The 22,627-nt window shown below is 40.4% G+C and overlaps 1 protein-coding gene across 7 annotated transcripts in view; it reads right to left on the bottom strand.

Moving 5' to 3' along the window:
- Positions 1-22,627, bottom strand: part of Rhot1 (ras homolog family member T1) — a 74,996-nt gene that overhangs the window by 11,975 nt on the left and 40,394 nt on the right. For all 7 annotated transcript variants that reach the window (XM_063269076.1, XM_063269074.1, XM_017597306.3 and 4 more), the window contains exons 8-18: positions 22,144-22,245; positions 13,925-14,023; positions 13,354-13,462; positions 12,558-12,678; positions 9,088-9,172; positions 8,402-8,547; positions 6,571-6,671; positions 4,590-4,720; positions 3,950-4,033; positions 2,154-2,273; positions 854-1,056 (exon numbers count right to left, since the gene is read on the bottom strand). In XM_063269076.1, coding sequence (XP_063125146.1) covers positions 854-1,056; positions 2,154-2,273; positions 3,950-4,033; positions 4,590-4,720; positions 6,571-6,671; positions 8,402-8,547; positions 9,088-9,172; positions 12,558-12,678; positions 13,354-13,462; positions 13,925-14,023; positions 22,144-22,245 — 1,301 coding nt within the window. The remainder of the gene's footprint in view (positions 1-853; positions 1,057-2,153; positions 2,274-3,949; positions 4,034-4,589; positions 4,721-6,570; positions 6,672-8,401; positions 8,548-9,087; positions 9,173-12,557; positions 12,679-13,353; positions 13,463-13,924; positions 14,024-22,143; positions 22,246-22,627) is intronic.

The following is a 22,627-nucleotide window of genomic DNA, read 5'->3' as shown; positions in this document are numbered from 1 at the left end:
AAGGTTTGCTGTTTTTTTCTCAAATATTTAAAAGAACACCAGTATACTATGATTTCAAAAATCTATACAAATTAACACTTTTGGAAAGCATTAGTTTTTGTTTATAATAATATCTAATTATTATTGTTGTATTTGAGTATTGCATCAATTATACTCTATTCTAGTTTTCATGAGAAAAATGACTTAAAGACTGACAAGAGAAATAAAGACTACATTCTCAACTCCTAAGAAACGCACTGCCTGAAAGCTGTTCATGTTACAAAATAGAACTGATACAAACAGTACTTGAGCTGGATGGCATTGAGATCATGCGGTTTTAAGGCAGTTAGTAAACTATGAAAATAACCAGTCATAGGCTTGTTTATATGCATGTATAGATATAATAAATGTACATGAAATATATGGCTATACAATGCAAATATTTACATAGTGGACATTGCACTTGTAACTTTTCACAGCACTTTAAAAAAGACAAATCCTGAATTCAGACATAAAATTTAAACTCGATGTAAATTCACAAAAGACTAGAATTCGGCACACACCAAAGGCACAGAGAATTTAAAAATGAACTTGTATTCACGTAGAAATGCCTGTGCTGGCTGGCGCTGTGCCTTATCATACTGTTGTTAGGACAGCTACAGCTTGCTCGAAACACACAAATATTCTGGAAACGCCACTTCTGTCATTTACGACACTCACACCGAATTTGCAGTTGCTCAAATTTAGCCCTTCTCATTACCAGGTTTCTGACTGTTGCTGAACACTTTGATGTGACAAAGACCCGCCATGGCAAATGGCATGCAATGCTACTGTGAACCATGCAACAGGAAAACGAAGACAGAGCAGTACTTACGGGTACATGGCCATCGTTGTCAGCTTAACAAAGATATCCTTACTGGGCGCATCAGCAGTGTTACAAGTGAAGGCTTGAGGCGGAGGCATTTTGTGTTTCCTGCAGAAATCAGTAGGTGAGACACTGTGTTCTTGCTTGACTTCATGCAGGTCTGACTTTGCAGCTACAATTAAGCAGGGAATTCTGCTGTCCATAAAATGTTGCTATGGAATAAAAAATTGAAATCAAATATTGATGTCAAATTCAAAAATTTCTATATAACAATGTAAATGAAAACACTTCCCCAGATAGGAGATGCAAGGACAATTCCAAAGGAGAAAATGAAGAGAGAAGCAGTTTGGTAGCACCAGATCAGTCTCCTTTCCCTATGCATGACCAGGACTGCTTCTCTCCTGTAGGTAACAAAACCCTAATTCTGCAGGGACACTGCACACAGCTACAATAATGCTGGACACAACATTTAACCAGAAGGCTGCCCATGTCTGTCTTCAGAATCTAAACTGCTGCTTGCAGTGGTTGCTTACTGTTCCCTAGACATTCATCTTTTCTAGGAAACTGTTCTTCAACTGTTACATGCCTGAATTTTCCAAGTTTTTGATATTAAAAACAATGCTACAATAAGTATTTTTGTACAGAGCGTTTTCCTCCCATTGACTCTTGCTGATAATCTCAGAGTGAATGATACACCTTGCAAGCCCCTAGTCTACTCCCTTGCTCTGACTGTCATTATTTGGGTAACTAGCACTATATATGCTATTTGCATTTCTTTTTTTTTTTTTTTTTTTATTTATTATATATAAGTACACTGTAGCTGTCTTCAGATACACCAGAAGAGGGCATCAGATCTCTTTACAGATGGTTGTGAGCCATGTGGTTGCTGGGAATTGAACTCATGACCTCTGGAAGAGCAGTCGGGTGCTCTTAACCGCTGAGCCATCTCTCCAGCCCCCGCTATTTGCATTTCTAACAGCCAAGAAGACCTTCCATTAACGCAAAAGTTCTCAATCAGGAATACACATCAAAAATACATGTAATAAAAACATGTTACTGCTTATGACTGGGATTTAGTGTGGAATGAAATTAGGATTTTCAGAGATAGGGTACATGGCTGCATATATATACATGTGTGTGTATGTGTGTGTGTATGTGTACATATATATATAGTTTTGTTTTAGATGCATATATATTTTAAGACAACTCTGCAGTCTATTTTCTTGTAATTTCTGACTAGGAAATACCACATTGGAGATCGTTTAAACTGCATATAAAGTTATAATTAGTCATGGGCATAAGAACAAACCTTAAAAATCCTGGCGCAGTATTCAAATGACTTGGGATTGGTGACATCATATACCAGGCATACAACATCACAAACGATCTCAGCCTCAGTAAGAAACTCCGACTCTGAGATATCATGTAGCTTGTAAAAATAGAGATAATGGGAAACTAAGAATGGTAATATTGATATAAAAGTAACTTGACAAACTTCAAATAAAACATTATGAAAGTGTGCATAGTCCAAAACACAAAAAATGATTTACAAAGAACATAAAATATTGATAGTCAGCAATGTCTGCTGAATACAAATATTTAACACTACACAAGACAAACAATAGTTAATAATGAACTTACAAAACCCTTATCAGAAAGAATAAAATATAATGTCATAAAATGTCTAACATTTGTTCAATGTGATTATCTGAGAAAAACAAAGTATGGATTTTTTTTTTTTTTTTTTTTTTTTTTGGTTTTGTTTCCGTTTTTTTGAGACAGGGTTTCTCTGTGTAGCTCTGGCTGTCCTGGAACTTGTTCATATTCCAGGCTGGCCTCAAACTCACAGAGACCCACCTGCTTCTGCCTCTGCCTCCAGTGCTGGGATTAAAGCGTGAGCCACCACTGCCCATTTGCATGGATGTTTATTAATACTTAGTTGTTAGAAGCGTTCCATAATTGGGGTTGAAAGGTTGTCTTATGAGAAAGCAGTTTCCTAAAGAGACAGAGCTAATCTATTGTGAACCAAATCTAAAATGGAAATCACAGCAACCAAGAAAAGCACAGAACTGTTCTACTATATTTCACCAACATTTTCCCTTCCTTTCATATACATTTATATTTCTACACTCCTCCCTGATGAACACATAAACTTGATTCAGATTACAGATAAACTACCAAGCACCAGCACTGGTTTCCTACTAATTTTTGGCCAATAACATTAGAACTTAAAACTAATATTTTGAAGCAATTAGTTTTTTATTTATTAGCATGAAAGGTATGTATGTATTTCATGTGTGTGAAAGTCAGAGAATAACTCAGTGAAGCTGGTTTTCTCCATTCAACTTTATGTAGGTTCACAGATCAAACAAACCTTTAGGTTTTGTGGCAAGTACTGATGCCATTTCACTAACAAGGACTTAAAACAAACACACTCAGGAGGCAGAGGCAGGATCTCTCTGAGCATGAGGCCAAGCCAGGCAAGGTTACAAAGTGAGTCCTCATATCAAAAAACCAAGAAAGAAGTAACAGAAAGGTGTGTGTGTGGGAGGGGGGAGATGGGACTGTGAATATTCGTGCATGTGCAGTAAACTACCTAATGTGGGTTGCTGGGACTCTGACTTGAATCCTCTGCGAGAACAGTACATGTGCACTGCTGAGGTATCTCTCTAGCCCTCCAGCAGTACATTTCGTTTTTACTATTTTACCAATTTGTTTATATATATCTATTTATTCATGTATCAGTGCTCTGCTGCATGTATACCTGCACACCAGAAGAAAGCATCAGATCCCTTTATAGAAGGTTGTGAGCCACCACGTGGATGCTAAGAACTGAACTTAGGATTTATGGAAGAATAACCACTGCTCTTAAACACTGAGCCATCTCTCAGCCCTGTCTGGGTTTCTTACTATAAGGTAGCTAATATACAATTAAGTGCATAAATAGACTAATCACACAGAATCAGGAATTGACATTCCAAAGAGTAAACCAAATGAAAAGTAACACACGTTCAGCATACAGCCATTACATGAAAGCTAGTTTGTTTCAGACTAATTTAACAATGTACCCAATACTTTAAGTCTTTGCATCACAGAAGATCTTACCAACAAGTATTTCTCTTGTCCGTATACATAGACAGTGTTAATTGCATAATAGGATTTATGATCATCACGAATTTTCTTCTGCCTCTAAAAACAAAACCGAAAATCTCAATGTTTATAATAAAATATTAAAGTAACTTCTTTCCATCAGCACAAACCTTCGTTCATGTGTTGATGTATTATACACAAAAAGACATTCATCCCTCTCTAGCAATAGAGTCTCTCTCACATGAAAACCATCTGTAAATAGTATTAGTCTTCTTAGTCAAGGGAATAGTCAGAACTAAGTCTCAGCACTCATTTGATATATGAACTTCATGCCACAGCCAGACTATACAATCTAAACTGTAACAATAGCTATACTCAGAACTTGGCGTTTGAGGCTAGCCTTGGATACACAGCCAGTTCCAGGCCAGCCTGAGCTACTAAGTGAGATTCTGTTTTAACAAAGTACCAACAATCCTGCTAAGTATCTATCTTTTTTCACTGGTGTTATCTTTTAGAAAGTCAGTGTTTAGATAGGGATTAAATGACTGCATACCATGACTTCTAATAATTACTTAAAAAGATAATGCCTATGAAAACTTTTGTAAACATTACTACAAATGTTTGTTAGAAAAAATGCCATTCTGATAATCCTCACCATTAGGTTTCTTCCAAGGAGAGACTGAAGAACTCCAGTTTTTCCACAGCCTTTCACTCCAATCACATTACATCTGAACACATTTCTCTGAGTCTGTTTTTTCTGCAGGTCAATCTTTTTATCTCTTGTTACTGAAGAGAAAAACAAACAACAGGAACACATACCACTAAGGTTCGTTCACTCTGCATCCATTCCACCATCTATAAAATTGGGTATTGCTTCATCTCACTTTTAGGAAGTGTCTGATTTACAAGCTGGGCCGTGGTGGTGCTGACCACTAATCCCAGCACATGGGAGGCAGACACAGGTGGATCTCTGAGCTAGTTCCAGTGCAGTCGAGCTACACAGAGAAACTCTGTCTCAAAAACAAAGACAACACCAAAAACCAACCAACAAAGAAAACAAAACAAAGCTGTCCAATCAGCACAGCAAGGCACACATCTGTCTTGCTTTTGGGAAGTGGGGCCTCTCGTGAGGGTTTGAGGCAGGATTTCCTGTCACCTAGACTGGCCTCCACTCTCCACTAGCTGGCGATGACCTTGCTCTCGCTTTCATCTTTAAAGCTCTAGTGAGCAGAAAGAAGCAAAAGCTCTATCCCCTTTGATAAACAACAACGACGACCAATTGCCAAGTCATAAGCAAAATGAATGCAGACACAGAATGAGATGAGCTTATCTTTGTTCTTTGTAACCTTTGAAGGGATTTCTTTCTCTGGCACTCTGGATAACTTTGTTCACATTTCTGAATCCTTTTTAAACATTATATTCGCGTGTATTAACTATTATAGTAACAGGTCTCCTTTTCCCACATGTATACAGTGCGCTGTAATGGCAGTCACCCTCTCCACATTACCCTCTTGTTTCGTTCCCACTCCCACTGATACCCTTCTCCTTTCTAACAAGTCTTTCATACTTGTTTATTTATTTTTATTTCATGTGCATTGATGCTTTGCCTAAATGTATGCCTGTGTGAGGGTGTCGGATACCCTGAACCTGAAGTTATATACAGCTGTGATCTGTCATGTGGGTGCTGGGAATTGAACCCAGGTCCTCAGAAGAGTAGATAGTTCTCTTAATCTCTGAGCCATCTCTCCAGCCCCATTTTTGTGCCTTATTATTGGTCCATTAGAGTTGCACACAAGAGTGTGAGGGGTTACTGACAGCAATAGGTACCTCACCGCTCACCGGTGGCTGTCCCACTGAAGAAAACATCTTTTCCCCCAGCAATCATTAACTAACTATCCATCCTCAATTGAGGTGAGGCCCTGTGAGCCCTGAGGTAGATGTACCAACCATGTACAGGTCCTGTATAAGTAATCAAAGCTATCATGCTGGGTTTGGTTTTTTTTTTTTTCTTTTTAATTAAAAAAAAGTAATTGTGGGCTGGAGAGATGGCTCAGAGGTTAAGAGCACTGTCTGCTTTTCCAGATTTCCTGAGTTCGATTTTCAGCAACCACGTGGTAGTTCATAACCACCTATAATGAGATCTGGTGCCCTCTTCTGGCCTGCAGACCAGAACACTATATGTAATAAATAAATCTTTAAAAAGAGTATTTGTGTATGAGTGTTTTGCCTGCATGTATATGCCATGGAAGTCAGAAGGGTCTGCCGATCTCCAGGAACAATTACAGATGGCTGTGGGCCACTATGTAGATGCTGAGAACCTAACACGGGCACTCTGAAAGAACAGCCAGAGCTCTTAACTGCTGAGCCATCTGCCATGCCATTTTTGTTTTGAGAGAGGGGTCTTACCTATCATGACTGGCCTCCAACTGATTTTTGCTGAGAATGACCTTGAACTGTTGCTGGCCTTACAGGCATGCCATGCACCACCATTCCCAGTTCCCAGAGCACTAGGGACAAGACCCAATGCCACATGCACACTACAAACACACTCTACCAATTGAGCTACACTCCCTTCCCCCAAAACTGGAGGTAAAAAGTGTTCTTAGGCATGAGCTGAATGGCATCCATTTGCTTACCTGTGATGGCTGAAGCTTGAGACTCTTGTTCCGTCAGTATGGAATAGCCTAGATAGCCCAGATACTCCAGACAACGCTGTACATCTAAGTAGGTTGTGAGCCTAAAACCAGGAAGTTACAAGGCTTATGTCCCAAATGAATTTTCACAGAAAAAAATTCTAATAACTAAAAAATCAAAACAAAACAAGCAAGCAAAACCTACCTACTAGATCAGCTAGTACTTGGCAGGCTGCTTTACTTTCTATGTGTTCAACCATGATTCTGTATGTGTCTGCATGCACATAAGTGTAAAAGTAGTGTGCACATGTGTGTCAGAAGACAATCTTTGGTATCCTTCCTCAGGAGCTGTGTACCTTATATTTGAGACCTCTCACTAGCCTGGAATGCTCCAAGAAAGCCAAGCTGAGGGCCAGTGAGGCTCAGGGATCCACATGACTGTCTCTACCCTCCCTGAGGGGATGAGATGTGCATACCTTACCCAGACTTCATTACATGAGCTCGTAAAATAAAAACTCAGGTCCTTCTAAGCACTTTACTAACTGAGCTCGATCTCCCCAGTCTTTCCAACCACACCCTTTCCTATACTGCCATGACTACAGCAGGGCTGGTAGGTAAATAAAGGATAATTCCTCTGTTCATCTGCCACAGAAACCAAGCCTGTGCAAATAAACTTCTGTACAGATGAATGCTGGCACAACCTACAATAGGGATGGATGGATGGATGGATGGATGGATGGATGGATAGACGGACGGATGGACAGACGGACAGATGGACAGACGGACAGATGGATACACACACACACACACACACACACACACACACACACACACACACACACTTTCCAGGCTATCATAATGTCCAGCACACACCGACAAGGCAAAAAGTAAGCAGATAAGAGATGATTTGACAGAAAAGAAAAAGCACCCCCTGAAAATACCCGAAATTGCTTAGGGGTGGAAGAGTTTGGGATGGAGCTCAACTGATTCAATCTTTAGTTTGATCCCTAGCAGCATAACAAAACAAAACAGAAAAAACCAAGAATGGCATGAAAAGCAGGTCTTCATGAGGGTTAGGAGTTCAAGGCCACTGTCAGCTACACAGTTCCAGGCCGGCTTAGGGTATGTGAGACCTGGATGTAGAAAATGGAGATAGGGCTGGAGAGAAGGCTTAGCTGCCAAAGGCTAGGCTCACAACCAAAAAAAAAAAGGACAAGAAAAGGGAGACAGGGGAGGGAAGAAGGGGATGGGTAGAAAGGGAGGGCTGGCAGAGAAGAAGAAGAGAACAAGAGAAAATGTTGAAAAAGTCAGTCTCAGGGATCTTTCCTTAACACATGTACATCTCTCTGGAAAAATCAAATTTTTTTCAGCATCATGTAAAAACAGAATTTCTTCAGTGGTTTTGCCACAATGCCGAACATGTTCTAAGTAGGTTTTAGACCCATCTTTATTACGTTTTATAGAAAATTAACTAAAAATCATTTAAAACAATGAATGCAAACTCTAGTGCCCAGTAGAGCATGCTTCTTCCGTTGGTGAAGGCCCGTGAAATAATAACCACAGCTCCACTTTTCTCAACCAAACAAAAAGTTACACAATTTAGTTTCATTTTGATGTAATGTTAGTATTTCCTACAACATCACTGAGAAGAAAACAGTCCTTCTTGACAAACTTGGGAAATTTTCCAGTTATCTGAGACATGCTGCTTAGAGGAAGTTACAATGGAAAGATGTCCCACGTTTGACAGGCATACACAATGCCACATGCGATAGACACACCATCACCTAAGAGTACGTGACTCCAGAACAGAGAGGCAGGCGGGCGCTATACTCACGTCCACTGGGAAAGGAATCCCTGGTAGGTTATCCAGCCGCTTTCATTTGTACAAACTGTGTTATTTACATCTGGTCCCCAAGGTATGTAAGGGAAAACTTGAAATAAATCTTTGAGTTCATCAGGTGACAAAGCACAGTCTCTGTCCTGAAGACACACAAAGAGGTAACACAACTCAGAAACCAAGGGAAGTCCCCAAACAAGTCACCTCTCATCCAGTAAAATCATGCTACGAGAAGCACATTCCGAAATAAGAACTCCTGCTGGCTGTAGTGCCTGCCTTTAATCAGAGGCAGAACATCCAGGACTACACAGAGAACCCCTGTCTCAAAATAAATGAATTAATAAATTATATAAAATGAGAAACTTTTCTCTGTTTTGTCTGATTGTTTTTTGAAGCAGTGCTGAGATTAAAGGTGTATGTCACAACCACTGGTCCTAAAAGAACAACTTTTATAAGAACTTTTATGTTTCATTAAGACATCTCCTCACATTATAAAGCAGTCTACAGGAAAACTAGACCTTTTCATCTTTAAATTAAAAGCTTAAAGTCTGGGAGGCATATCATAAACACTGGGTAACTCAAAGGGTAAAAGAAAATCATTCATTGAAAAATCTTTACTTCGTAATATTTTACAAAGTAACATAAAAACTATGTACTTTGGAAAACTGCAGGAGAAGGCTTACCAGATCATGTTTGTCAAAGGTGCTTTGAAGAAACAAATATGCATGATGATTTAGTTCAGTAGTGCAATCAGGAGGTATTTTTAGCCTGTTGATGAAAAAAATTTAAGAATAAATCATTAATCAAATATTAAAATTTTACTTGAGAAATGAATTAAAAAACTGAAGCAAATATTCCTGTGGGATGACAGCATCAATAGAAATACTTTCTCTGGAGTCACAGAGGCACTCTCAGGGAAATGTCTCTGGGATAGTTATGGCATTCCTCAGAAGAATTATTAGGAATGTTCACTCCAAAGACACATAGACATATTTTTTTCTAAATGTTATTAGGGCAGGTTGAAACAAAAACTATGCAAATAATTCTGATTATGGGATGGAATATGGCTCAGCTGGTAGATGCTTGTCTATGCACATAGCCCTCAGCTTGATTCTAAGAACACAAACTGGATTCTAAGCTCACGAATGTCTGTAACTCCATTCCTGGGGACCTGACATCCTGACACAGACATACATGCAGGCAAAACAGCAATCCCCATAAATAGTATGATAAGAAAGCCGGGCCGTGGCCGAGGAAGTCCACATTAGACTTTACACTTCCATTATTGAATGCCTGTTACATAGAACACACGGAAAGAACAACGAGCGGTCAGTATTAGGGGATGAGGAAGGCCCGAGTGCGGGGAATGGACAGAAAGCTAATTGTTTTTCAGAGTTTGCCTCTGTTGTGGATTTTTCATTTTTTGGTGGTAGATAAGGGCATAAAAATATACAAAATGGTGTAAATCACAACTAGGGGCTTATATTAATAGCATTGAGTTGAAAATACTGAGATATTCTTTGACAAATGTCAAATGCAGTGAGCTAGGTGCTAGAGACAAAACAAAACTTATGCTTCCTACCTTAGAATTTTTTTTAAGTATTTTTATTTATTTACTGCTTTAGAGTTTTTTGTTTGTTTGTTCATTTGTTTTTACAACAGGATATTATTAAGACATGACTGGCCTGGAGCTATACAAACCATATTGATCCTGGATTCTGAATCCTGACTCAGCCTCCCAAGTGCTGGGATGACAGGAGTATACACCATCAAGCCTGACTAATTTTTATTTTTAGATATTCAAGCTAGTTCATGTCAACTTGACACAATAAACTCCTATAGAGGAGAGAGCTTCAATTGGAAAAATGCCTCTAAAAGGTTGGGTAACTCTAGTTTTACCTTACAACGATGGTCTATAGAACATCAGAAACTCTTTCTTACAGCACATTATGTTGGTATACACTAGTAACCTCTGTCTACTCAGTCTCTTATACTTGTTTCTCAGTGATCAAATATTTAAGCAACTCCCTCTGAGTAAGGACATTTGTTTGTCTCCCACGTCCACCTGTTTCACTAAGCAGAGTGTCCTCAAGTACCATTCACCTTGCGACAAATAACAAGATGCCATTCATCTTTTGGGGACTAGAGAGATGACTCAACAGTTAAGAACCCTGGCTGTTCTTGTGTGACCTGGGTCCAGTTCCCAGCACTTGCATGGCTGAACACATCTATTACTCCAGTTTCAAGGGTCAAATACTCTCCTTTACCCTCCATGGGAACCAGCATACTTGTGATGCACATGCATACATGCAAACATTTACGCACATAAAAAAACTTTAAAAAATTCTATCCTTTTTCATGTCTGAATAAATAAATATTCCATTAAGGAATTTCTATTTATACATCACTTTAATTTTTATTTATTATTAAGTGTGTGTACGTTGGGTGTGAGGGCACATGTAGCAGAGGTCAGAAGACAACTATGTTGAGTCAGTTCTATCCTTTCAATTTTATGTGGATTCTGAGGTTTGAACTCAGGTAACCAGCACCTTCATTTGCAGAGCTACCTAGCCTCAGTGTACTAACAATGAGTGCAGGTGTGTCTCCTGTGATTCCATGTCTGTGGCTTATGGCATCAGCAGTAGGAATGCCGGGTCCTACGGGTTTCTGAGACCCTCCACACTGTTTCCACAAAGGATGAGCCCCTCGGTGTTACTACCACACTGAGTCAGAGGTCTCACTCCTCTGCATCCTCCACTGTTTGCTTGCTTGTTTCTGGATTTGTTATACTTAATGGCTCCCTAATTCTAAGGAAACATATTCAAGTGGGAAGTCAATCACAAAGGGCATTTTTAGGACAAGATGAGTGTGTGTGTGTGTGTGTGTGTGTGTGTGTGTGTGTGTGTGTGTGTGTGTGTGTAGGGGAGGGATGATGTGAATGCAGGTACCATGAGTGTGTGTGTGTGTGTGTGTGTGTGTGTGTGTGTGTGTGTAGGGGGGATGATGTGAATGCAGGTACCATGAGTGTGTGTGTGTGTGTGTGTGTGTGTGTGTAGGGGGGTGATGATGTGAATGCAGGTACCATGAGTGTGTGTGTGTGTGTGTGTGTGTGTGTGTGTGTGTGTGTGTATGTGTGTGTGTGTAGGGGGGGATGATGTGAATGCAGGCACCTGTAGAGGAACTGGAGTTTTTAACCCCTGAGCCACCTCTCCAGTCCTCAGAAGCAACTTCTTGAAAGAGTAGTAAGTAGGGGCTAAAGATGCTCTGTAGATAAGAGCACTGACTGCTCTTACAAAGGCTCCTGGTTTGAGTCCCAACATCTACATGGTGGCTCACAAGCATCTGCTGTAATTACACTTCCAGAGGATCCAATACCCCTTCTAACACCTCTATGGGCACCAGACATAAACACGGTAGCACACAGAAATGCAGGCAGGCAAAAAATCCATACAAATAAAAAAAAATTAAAGTAGTAATTGGAACTGAAGAGATAACTCAGTGGGTTCAACCCTCCCCTCCCCCAGCAACTATATAAGAAGTGGGATGTAATAACAGAAGAAACTGTAACCCTGGGCTTGGGCTTGGGCTTGGAGAGATGGCTCAGTGGTTAAGAGCACTGATTGCTCTTCCAGAGGTCCTGAGTTCAAATCCCATCAACCACATGGTGGCTCACAACCATCTCTAATGAGATCTGATGCCCTCTTCTGGTGTGTCTGAAGACAGCTACAGAGTACTCATATATATAAAATAATTTTTTTTTTTTTTTTGGTTCTTTTTTTCGGAGCTGGGGACCGAACCCAGGGCCTTGCGCTTCCTAGGTAAGCGCTCTACCACTGAGCTAAATCCCCAGCCCCATAAAATAATTTTTAAAAAGGAATTTTCTGGCCTGGCAGGGGTGGCACATACCTTTAATCCCAGCACTTGGTTAGACAGAGGCAGGCGAGTCCTAGGCCAGCTTGATCTACAGAGTGAGTTCCAAGTCAGCCAGAGCTACGCTAAATAAAGGGAACCAGAAAGTTGTCTATTCTAAAATGTTCAGAGTTCCAAAGTTGAGAAACTACCTATAATTCTAAATTAGTCACAAGACACTTAAAAGTATGCATGTAGTAAAATTTAATATCAGGTGAAATAAATAGAAAGTTGAGGCACATACAGGGGGAATAAGTACTCGGGCGTCAGATCCAGATCATCATCATAACCAAATCGTCGAAGCACAGTCCAAGTGGTCTCATGCCTCCCCCTCTGGATAAAAAGTGTATGTAAAAAGAGAAAACCTGAAATAAAGTAAATCAGTAAATACAGTTGATGTGAACACTGCAACTGCGCCAGGGAGACAAGCAATGACGGGAGCTGGGGTTGTGAGAACGAAACAGTCTCCAGTTGTCGGAAAACGGACTCACTTCAGACTCATTTCCTATTAACACCCGGCTCAGCAAGAACAAGCAATGGACAAAGGGACAAAGTTACACCCCAAGGAACATATTGACAGCCAGAGCTACAAGATGAAAGTGAGAATCATGCTCACGTCTCCTGGCTCACTTCTATAATAAAAAAGTCTAGGCTCTCAGTTCATGTTTTTATGACACCATGACCCAGCGATATACTCAACAAGGAACACTAAAACTGGCAAACCTGACTAACATATGCCGTCCCTCAAAGTGATCGTTGCCAAGATTGCTTATGAGTACTAAGATGTCGGCTACATGTGTCTCGTTCCCTCATAGACTGTGCCCGATCTGGCCGACCTCCCTTCCTCTACCTCACAATGCTAACATTTTACCAATGCTAGCATTTCCTTAATGTATAAATAATTCTATTTGATAATATTAAGGCTGAAGGGGTGGGGGGTGGGCTAGAAATACACCTGAGTGCAGGGTGCTTGCTCTGCATGAGTAAGGACCTGGGTTCCAAGCAGCTGGGGAAGGAAGTAATGAAAACACCAGCCCTACCTCTGAGTGTCAGCCCACTGTCAGCCACACCGTCACTTAAGTGCTTTCTAACCACATTCTTGACATCTTCCAGAGCTTGGGGAGCTAAAGGAGTGTTGAAACAAATTCTCTAGCAAAAACATAAAGTAAAATACATTTAAAAACAAACCAGAATATAAGTCCACAAAGAATATAAAACTGTAATAATCTACAAAATCAAAGACATAAGAAACAAATCAAAGCAGAAGGAACAAGTCAGTGCTGCCTCTATTCCTATTATTTAAGGGAAATGTGTTATACTCAAAGGAAGGAGCCGGCGGCACTCCCAGTTCTGCTTAGAAACACAGAGATCTTTGTGTGGTCACATAATACAAACCCCAGAAAGCAAAGTGATTTAGAGTTCACCATTCTTCATACACCCACTGAATACCATGGCATCAAATTATCAAACTCTCCGTTCCTAGGAACAAGAGCTTTTCATATCTTGAGATTCGCTAGTTGGATGTGATAGCTTTACAGATAAGGGAACAGGTTACTTGGTGGCTATTGTTGATTAAGCTGATGATTCTTTATCTGAAGCAAAACCAGCTACCTGAAAGAAGTTGAGCTCAGCATCATTCAGAGTGCCATCATTATCTTGGTCAGATATTTTAAATATACGAGTGAGGGCTTTTATACAAGCTGGTTTCATCTATAAGACAAGGAGAAATCAAACAAAATATTTTTTTAAAATACAATTTTCACAAACACTGTGAGGAAAACTTCTGGTAGCTTTTACTTTACACCAAAACCTGGTAAGATGGAAAAACGAACTAAAGCAAAGCCATTTATTTACACTTTGTTTAGTCAGAACACCATGACTACGCCACCAACTCAGTCCTCTAACCTCTGTTTTCATCTTGTGCGCGCCATGCCATGGTGCTTACGTGTGGAAGTCAGAGACAACTCCAGCTGTCAGGCCTCATCTTTGGGCTTATTTAAGACGGGGTCTAGAGCCTGCTTATGGGGATTCTGCTGCCTTTGCTTTCCATCTTGACAGAGGAGCACAGGCCTCTGCACGCAGCCTCACGTGAGCTCTGAGGGTATGAACTCAGACCCTCACACGGGTGCAGCAGACACTTTACCCCCGGCAACCTTCTCAATATAAAGTAACCTCTTACTTTATATTTTGAGCCAGAGTCTTACTTACTAAGCCCAAGCTTAGTATCCCAAGTAACTGGGACTGGACACCTGCCCTAGCAGGGCCAGCAAGGTCCATGACTTCTATTATAATCTCATTCTCTTACATTCTCTTTCTCCTTCTCTCCCAACTTCCTGCCATTCCTGCCCCTGCATGGCCAGCAAAGCCAAAACTTTTTATATATTTGCCTGACCCCCTTTCCCGGAAATATAGTTCAGCCTGGTCTCAAACTTTGAATTATCTTGCCTCAGCCTCCTGAGTACTGGGATTACAGGCACATACCTGTAATCAGTCCATCAGTCCTGGCTCTGTGTCTGCTCTGTGTGTGTGTGTGTGTGTGTGTGTGTGTGTGTGTGTGTGTGTGTGCGCGCGCGCGCGCGCTCGCGTGGATATACATACATGTGCTGGGCATCAAATCCAGGGGCTTCCTACTAAGCAAGCACTGAGTTATAATCTTAGCTCAAATAATTCAATTCCTTGATTTATTCCATGCATATATTAAAGTTCGGTATAAATGAAATTATTCACAAATAAGTTACAAAAAAATCACTTGTGACTTTTACTAACTTGCTATTATAAGATTATTTACATTTTGAAAGTGACTCTTGTTTTTTGAGATTGGTAAAATATATAAGTAACGGTGACAGAAATGTATTTTGGCAACCTTCTTAATTATCTTAGGATATATAAAGGACAAAATATCTGACTACCTAAGAATAAGGGTCATGTGGCTACTGAGACAGCTCAGTCAGTACTTTCAGCAGAAGCATGAGGACCTGAGTTTAGATCCATGGAAGCCACATATAACATCCAGGTACAAAGACCCATGCCTGTAAACACAGTGCTAGAGACAGGCGAATCCCTAGGCATGCTGGCCAATCATCTAAAAGAAACAGCACGCTGTTTACTGAGAGAGCCTGTCTCAAAAAGTATGACGGAAGAGCAACTGAGGAAAAGACACACTGACATTAATCTCTGGTCACACTATGCACACACACACACACACACACACACACACACACACACACACACACACACACACAGTGAGAGAGAGAGAAACAGAGACAGAGACAGACAATAGACACAGAGCCAGGGCTGATGGTGTGTGCCTGTAATCCCAGTACTCAGGAGGCTGAGGCAAGATAATTCAAAGTTTGAGACCAGGCTGAACTAGGAAACTACACAAAGATCCACAGGCTTCTACAAGGTAATCATTGCCAGTAATACTTTAAAGAAAAAGGAAGGGTGGGTGGGAGGGAGGGAGACAAGACAAGATTCTGGAGACTGGTAATGTAGCACAGTGGTAGAATGCTTGGGTAGCATGCCTGAAGCTATGGGTTCAATCACCAACACTGTGTAGGAAAAAGAAATAACACAAAGATATTCATTCATTCATTCATTCATTCATTCATTCATTCATTCATTCAAGACAGGATTCTTCTATGTCTCCCTGGCTGTCCTGGAATCTGCTATGTAGACCAGGCTGGCTTTGAACTCAGAGATCTACCTGCATCTGCCTTCCAAGAGCTGGGATAAAGGAGCATACCATCACACATGGCAGAAAGATTTTTGAAGTTTATTTAAACTTGAAAATAGGCTCATTCATATCACACACACACACACACACACACACACACACACACACACACACACACCCCAGTAAGAGTGTATCGTATTCAATGCAAACTTCAATAATGTAAGGTCATTTTCTTTTTTCTTTTTTTCTTTCTTTTTTCTTTTTTTCTTTTTTTTTCTTTTTTTCGGAGCTGGGGAACGAACCCAGGGCTTTGTGCTTGCTAGGCAAACGCTCTACCACTGAGCTAAATCCCCAACCCCTTTAAGGTCATTTTCAATACAGTCTTGTCGTAAGACTGCCTATTGTGTTTTACCTTTGGTTTCTGGAGGTTTAATCAGAGAAATCATGGCATGGTGAAAAAACATATTCATTAATTTATGATGTCGTTCCTGTGACCATCCAGAGCAAAATGGTAACAACAGCTGTGACCGTACTCCAAAACTGAATGGCAGAACTTTGGGTTAGCAAAACATCTCAGCAGCAGAGTGCCTGCCCATAAGCCTAATTTAGACCATTAGGACTGATGTGGTGAAAGAGAACCAACTCCCAAAGTTATCCTCTAACCTCTAACTCACCAACACATAGACAGACAGACAGACAGACAGACACACACACACACACACACACACACACACACAAATAGATGGAGGGGGGAGAAAATTATTTTAAAGGAATTATTTTATTATTTTTAATTGTATGTCTGTCTGCCTGTAGGTTTATGCACATGGTATGGGTGCTGGATCTCCTGGAACAGTTACTGGCAACTGTGAGACACTAGAAGTAGGCACTGGGAACTGAACTCTGGTCCTATAGAAGCAGTGCATGCTCTTAATCTCTTAGTTATCTCTTCAGCCTCCAAAAGAAAAATTCTTAACAAACAAAAAAAATTTAAAAATTAAAAAAAATTTAGGGGCTGGAGAGATGGCTCAGTGGTTAAGAGAACCTGACTACTCTTCCAGAGGACCTGAGTTCAATTCCCAGCAACCACATGGTGGCTTACAACCATCTGTAATGAGATCTGATGCCCTCTTCTGGTGTGTCTGAAGACAGCTACAGTGTACTCACATACATAAAATAAATAAATCTTTAAAAAAGGAAAAGAGATTACATTGTTATATTTTGTTGTCCTTCTGTGAAAGCATGAGGTTCTGAGTTCAATCCCAGCAGGTGTGTAAAGGCCTGGCACTGGGACTGGAGCCTATAATTCTAGTGCTGGGAAGACAGAGGCAGGAGAGCCTCAGGGATCACTGGCTAGCCAGTGTAGCTGAAATGGCACGCTTCAGGTTTAGTGAGAGACTCTGCTTCAAAAACTAAGGTGGGGGTTGGGGATTTAGCTCAGTGGTAGAGCACTTGCCTAGCAAGCTCAAGGCCCTGGGTTCAGTCACCAGCTCCGAAAAAAAGAAAAAAAAAAAAAAAAAAAAACACAAAACTAAGGTGGAACACAGTTGAGGAAAACACCCAATGTCCACCCCTGCCTCAAGATATATGTGCATACACATATACACATAACACTATACCAGACAGACAGACAGACAGACAGACAGACACACACACACACACACACACACACACACACACACAGAGAATATTTCCAAAAATAGCAGTAGCTAGAATGATAGATGAAACAGAATTTCCAGCTGTGGCTACTAAGTAAGACCTTGCCCTATCCCCCAAGGAAAAAACCCCTATTAAGATAACACCTTAGAGCACTTAAGTTTCCTAACAATTTCTGACTTGGATGAAAAACACATCATTACTTATATTTCATCAGATTACTATTATTTGTTTTATTTATTTGGTTAGTTGATTTTTGTTGTTTGTTTTTCAAGACAGGGTTTCTCTGCATAGCCCTGGTTGTCCTAGAACTTCCTCTGTAGACCAACCTGCCTCTGTCTCCAGAGTACTGGGATTAAAGTCATGGGCATGGTACTATTACTACACTTTAAGGCAAGCTCTCAAAATTCAGGAATTCAAGGTCATAAAATCCTTCCTGTGTCTTTTTAAAAAAATTCTAGTGTAAGCTTAGACTGAAAGCCTGTACACATAAAAAACAATATATAAAAGTTGAAATTGTATGCTGTTTTATTAATTACTTAGATACACCTAAGACCTGAGTAGCAGATGGTGTGATGTCCAGGCTTTACTAAGGGACTAGGGGGAGGGTGGTGCAGATCATCAGATTAGCACAACTAATAATAGGCCTAGGAGCAGAGCAACCATGAAAGAAAGAGTTCAGAAGACAATGAGGGAAGACAATGCAACACTGGGGTAAAGACCTCAGGGGCAAATCCCTACAACTGAAAAACATTTTCTGAATTTCCTAGGCTATAAAATATAGCACCTAGCTGGACTGGGACAAAAATGCATTTCTAACCAGCTAACTTTGGTGAGATAAATCTAGGAAACACTAGATTAAGGATAAGTTTGAAAAACTAACAGAATCATAAACCAGGAATAACATCCCCTCTTAAAAGAGCTGTGGTTTTTTGTTTTGTTTTATACATATCTACACTGCCAAATACTGATACAAAACATGTATGGTTTTTGGTTTGCTTCTTTTTCTTTTCTCATTCATTCATTCATTCTATCTTTCTTTTATTCGTTTGTTCTTTCTTTTTCTTTTTTTTTTTTTTTTTTTTTTTTGAGACAGGGCCTGTCTATGTAGTCCTATCTGTCCTAGAACTTACTCTGTAGACTGAGCTGGTCTCAAAGTCAGATCCTTCTGTCTCTGCCTTAAAGTTCTGGGATTTAAAGTATGTGCCTCCATACCTGGTTGGCTGAGCATTATGTTGTGGTTTTTATTGTTATTACTATCTTTATTTCTTTACTGGTGGAGGGGACATGACTGTGCACATGCGTGGAGGTCAGAGGACAAGCCTTAAAAGTTGGTTCTCGGGGTTGGGGATTTAGCTCAGTGGTAGAGCGCTTACCTAGGAAGCGCAAGGCCCTGGGTTCGGTCCCTAGCTCCGAAAAAAAGAACCAAAAAAAAAAAAAAAAGTTGGTTCTCTCCTTTCACCATGTAGGTCCCAGGGAGTGAACTCAAGTGAAGGCTTTGTGGCAAGGGCCTTTACACAATGAGAAATCTCACCAGCTCCACAAACGTGATTTTAGTTAGGAAAATCCATCCCTTGGGCAGCATCTATAGAGAGGTGTTAGACTCCACCCATGGCATCTGCCTTTTGAGGATGTGACTGCACTGCAGACTCAACAGCTCTAGTCAGAGGTTAAGAGAAAACTAACTACAGTGTTAGATGGACTGGGAGATTCTGAAATTCTCTTGGGATTGCATCAAAGCTTAAAAAGCAATGTGGGGACTGTAGCTTTGCTACTGAAATCTCCTTGCTGCTTGTCTTGTACTGGAATGGGGTGTGGCATTTGGGAACTGTCACAGCACACTGTACAGTCAGCACTAGGCAGCAGTGAGGCCAGACAGAACTAAACAGCACTGCTCAAACTGCCGATGGCCGCCATAGACATAAACAAAGATGGCTGATACACAATCTGAATGTAATATGGTTTTTATATATCACAAAACACGATTCCTTTGATTTTCTTCAAAAATAAAAAACACACGAAATACATTTATAGCTCAAAGATTGTACAAAATTAAGAATAGGCCAAGTTTGGCTAATGGGTCTCAATTTAATAACTACTGTGTGCCTATGTGCCTGTGTGCCTGTATATGTGTGTGAGTGTGTGGTTATGTGAGTGTGTGTGTGTGTGTGTGTGTGTGTGCATTCGTGTCTGTCTGTCTGTCTGTCTGTCTTTCTACAGGCCCCATATGTGTGGAGGCCTGAAAAGGACAAACAATGTGGGCACTAGGAACCAAACTAAGGACTTCTGGAAAACAGAAATACTCTTCAAAATTTTATTTCTTAAAAATAACACCTTAGGCTGGGTATTTGGTGCACATCTTTAATCCCAGCACTTTGTGGCCAGTCTGGTCTACAAATTTGAGTTCTAGGACAGGCAGAACTACATGTCTCAAAAAACAAAGGGAAAAAAAAAAACCCTCAGGGTTGGAAAATTAGCTCAGCAGTTAAGAGCACGCGCTGTTTTTGCAGAGCACCCAGGTTTGATTTCCAGCACCCACACAGTAGCTCACAACCATCTGCCCCTCTAATTACAAAGGCTCTGAGATCCTCTCCTTACCTTCTCCAGCTCTAGGTATACACATGGTACACATACACATATGCAGGCAAAATATTCACACACATAAATAGTAAGTGTACAGGCTAGAGTCATCAGAAAGGAAGGAGCCTCAACTGAGACGGTCTCCCTAAGATCCAGGTGTAAGGAGTTGTCTTAATTACTGATTAGTGAGGAACGGCTCGGTCCATTATGGGTAGTACCATCCCTTGGCTCGATCCTAGATCCTAGGTTCTATAAGAAAGCAGGCTGAACAATTTAAAGCAAGATAGCAAGCAGCACCCTCCATGGCCTCTGCATCAGCTCCTGCCTCCAGGTTCCTGCCCTGTGTGAGTTCCAATCCTGACTTCCTTTGGTGATGAATAGCAATGTGGAAGTGTAAACTGAATAACCCCTTTCCTCCCCAACTTGTTTTTTAGTTTTGGTGTTTTATTGCAGCAACAGAAACCCTAACTAAGTAAATCTAAAAATTAAAAATCAAACCAAACAAAGCAAAAGACTCTCGGGCTGGGTGGTGGCGGCATAAGCCATTAATCCCTGCACTCCGGAGACAGGGGTGGCGAATTTTGAGTTTGAGGCCAGCCTAGTCTACTAAGTGAGTTCTAGGACAGCCAGGGATGCCTAAAGACAGAAATTCAGTCTCAAATAAACCAAAAAGAAAAAAGCTTGCATGTGAACAATCTAACATTACAGCCAGCAGCCAGCCAGCAGTAATGAGAGTGGTTACTTTAATGATGAAATTTAATTTAACTAGAAGAAATGAAATACTAATATACACTACAGCATGAGCGAACTTTGAATACATGGAGCTGGTGAAAGAAGAGAAAAATAAAAGCTACTCATTGATGATTCTACTGACAGGAGTGTCCAGAACAAAATATACCAGCAGCTGCCAGGAGCAAAGAGGTCAGGGTGTTTGCTAATGGCTACAGGGTCTCTCCGGGGGATGAAAGGCACTGGAGTTAAGAGGTGCATAACCTTCAAAATACACACACGCACACACACACACACACACACACACACACACACACACACACACACACACACACACACATGCATGGGGTGGGGGTGCAGAGGAAGAAAGCCAATAAGATAAAAGTAAGATTTCTTGAAGAAATTAAACACATTTTCCTTTGTAGATAGTACAATCTATGTAGACAAGATCTCCACAGATATAATATCTTAATCAGACATATAATCACTTAATTAAATGTCTGAAAGAGGTAAACTTTGTGTTATATACCTAAAAAAAATCAGTTTTAAGTTTATAGCAAAATTTTGTTAAATTCTGGGTATTTCTCAATAGAATTATTATACTTCTTAGCTATGAAAGAGTATATTCGACTTGCATCCCATGTACCCACAGCAAAAGACAAGAGACCGCCGGAGAAGGTAGCACGTAGCACACTGGCTTACTAAGCACAAGGCCCCGAGATCAATTACTGACAGAATACGAAGCAACAACAACACAAAAACAAAACTGCTACCCTGATTTCTGTTGGCAAGATGGATTAGTGAGTAAAAAAACTTAGAATCAAGCCTGCCAGTGTGGGTGGGGCCCAAACAGTGGAAAGAGAGAACTGACTCTCACAAGCATGGCATACACCCACCTCACAAGAGGAATGGACAATTAAGAAACAAGTTCACATATTTTATAGTTGTAACGTACGTACACCTTAAACAAAGTCTAAGTTGTTTTCTGTGCGTCAGTGACACTACCCGAACCAATACATTGTGAAGACACAATGTCAGTGTCACTGAGCTGGAACAAACAATTTAGCAACTTAATAAGCAACACAACCACATTTCAACAACCTCATTTTTATAAAATGCTAAACATTACTAAAACCCACTTCCATACTAGAATTCCTGTATCATTCAGGCCCACAACACAGCCTAGGGTTACCTCTTTCTCCTCTGGGCAGTACAAAGGCCCTGTAGGATGAAGAACAGCTTTCTGTGCATAATAGAACAGTTCTGATATATTCTTTAGGTTTTTTGCTGAACACTAAAAAATAAAAAAAAAATGTAATTAATTTTATGTTCTAAAATCAATTATGATAGCCAAAAACAATTTAAAAATGTTAGCATAGGATATTCCTCCTTTGGAACCTTTCCCACTCTCAGGAGTTTTCCTTGGTTATTTTATTTTTTTGCTACACTCAGCTTTAGTGGGGTGGGGGTGGGGAGGAAGAAAGCCAATATAAGGTAAGAGTAAGATTCCTTGAAGAAACTGAAAACACATTTGCCTTTGTCGACAGTACCAAGATCTCCATAGAGTTTAAGAGAAAAAACTCTTAAGTTCTCTGTTTTATTTGATTTATATGACTTCACAACAAACAGAAAATTTATTCCATCCCCTATAATCTCCCCTCCCATTCAAAGTCTCC

Source organism: Rattus norvegicus, chromosome 10, assembly GCF_036323735.1.
Source record: "Rattus norvegicus strain BN/NHsdMcwi chromosome 10, GRCr8, whole genome shotgun sequence".
NCBI classification, from domain to species: Eukaryota; Metazoa; Chordata; class Mammalia; order Rodentia; family Muridae; genus Rattus; species Rattus norvegicus.
Note: the sequence above shows the minus strand (reverse complement) of the source record. Positions and strands in the feature narration are given on the sequence as shown.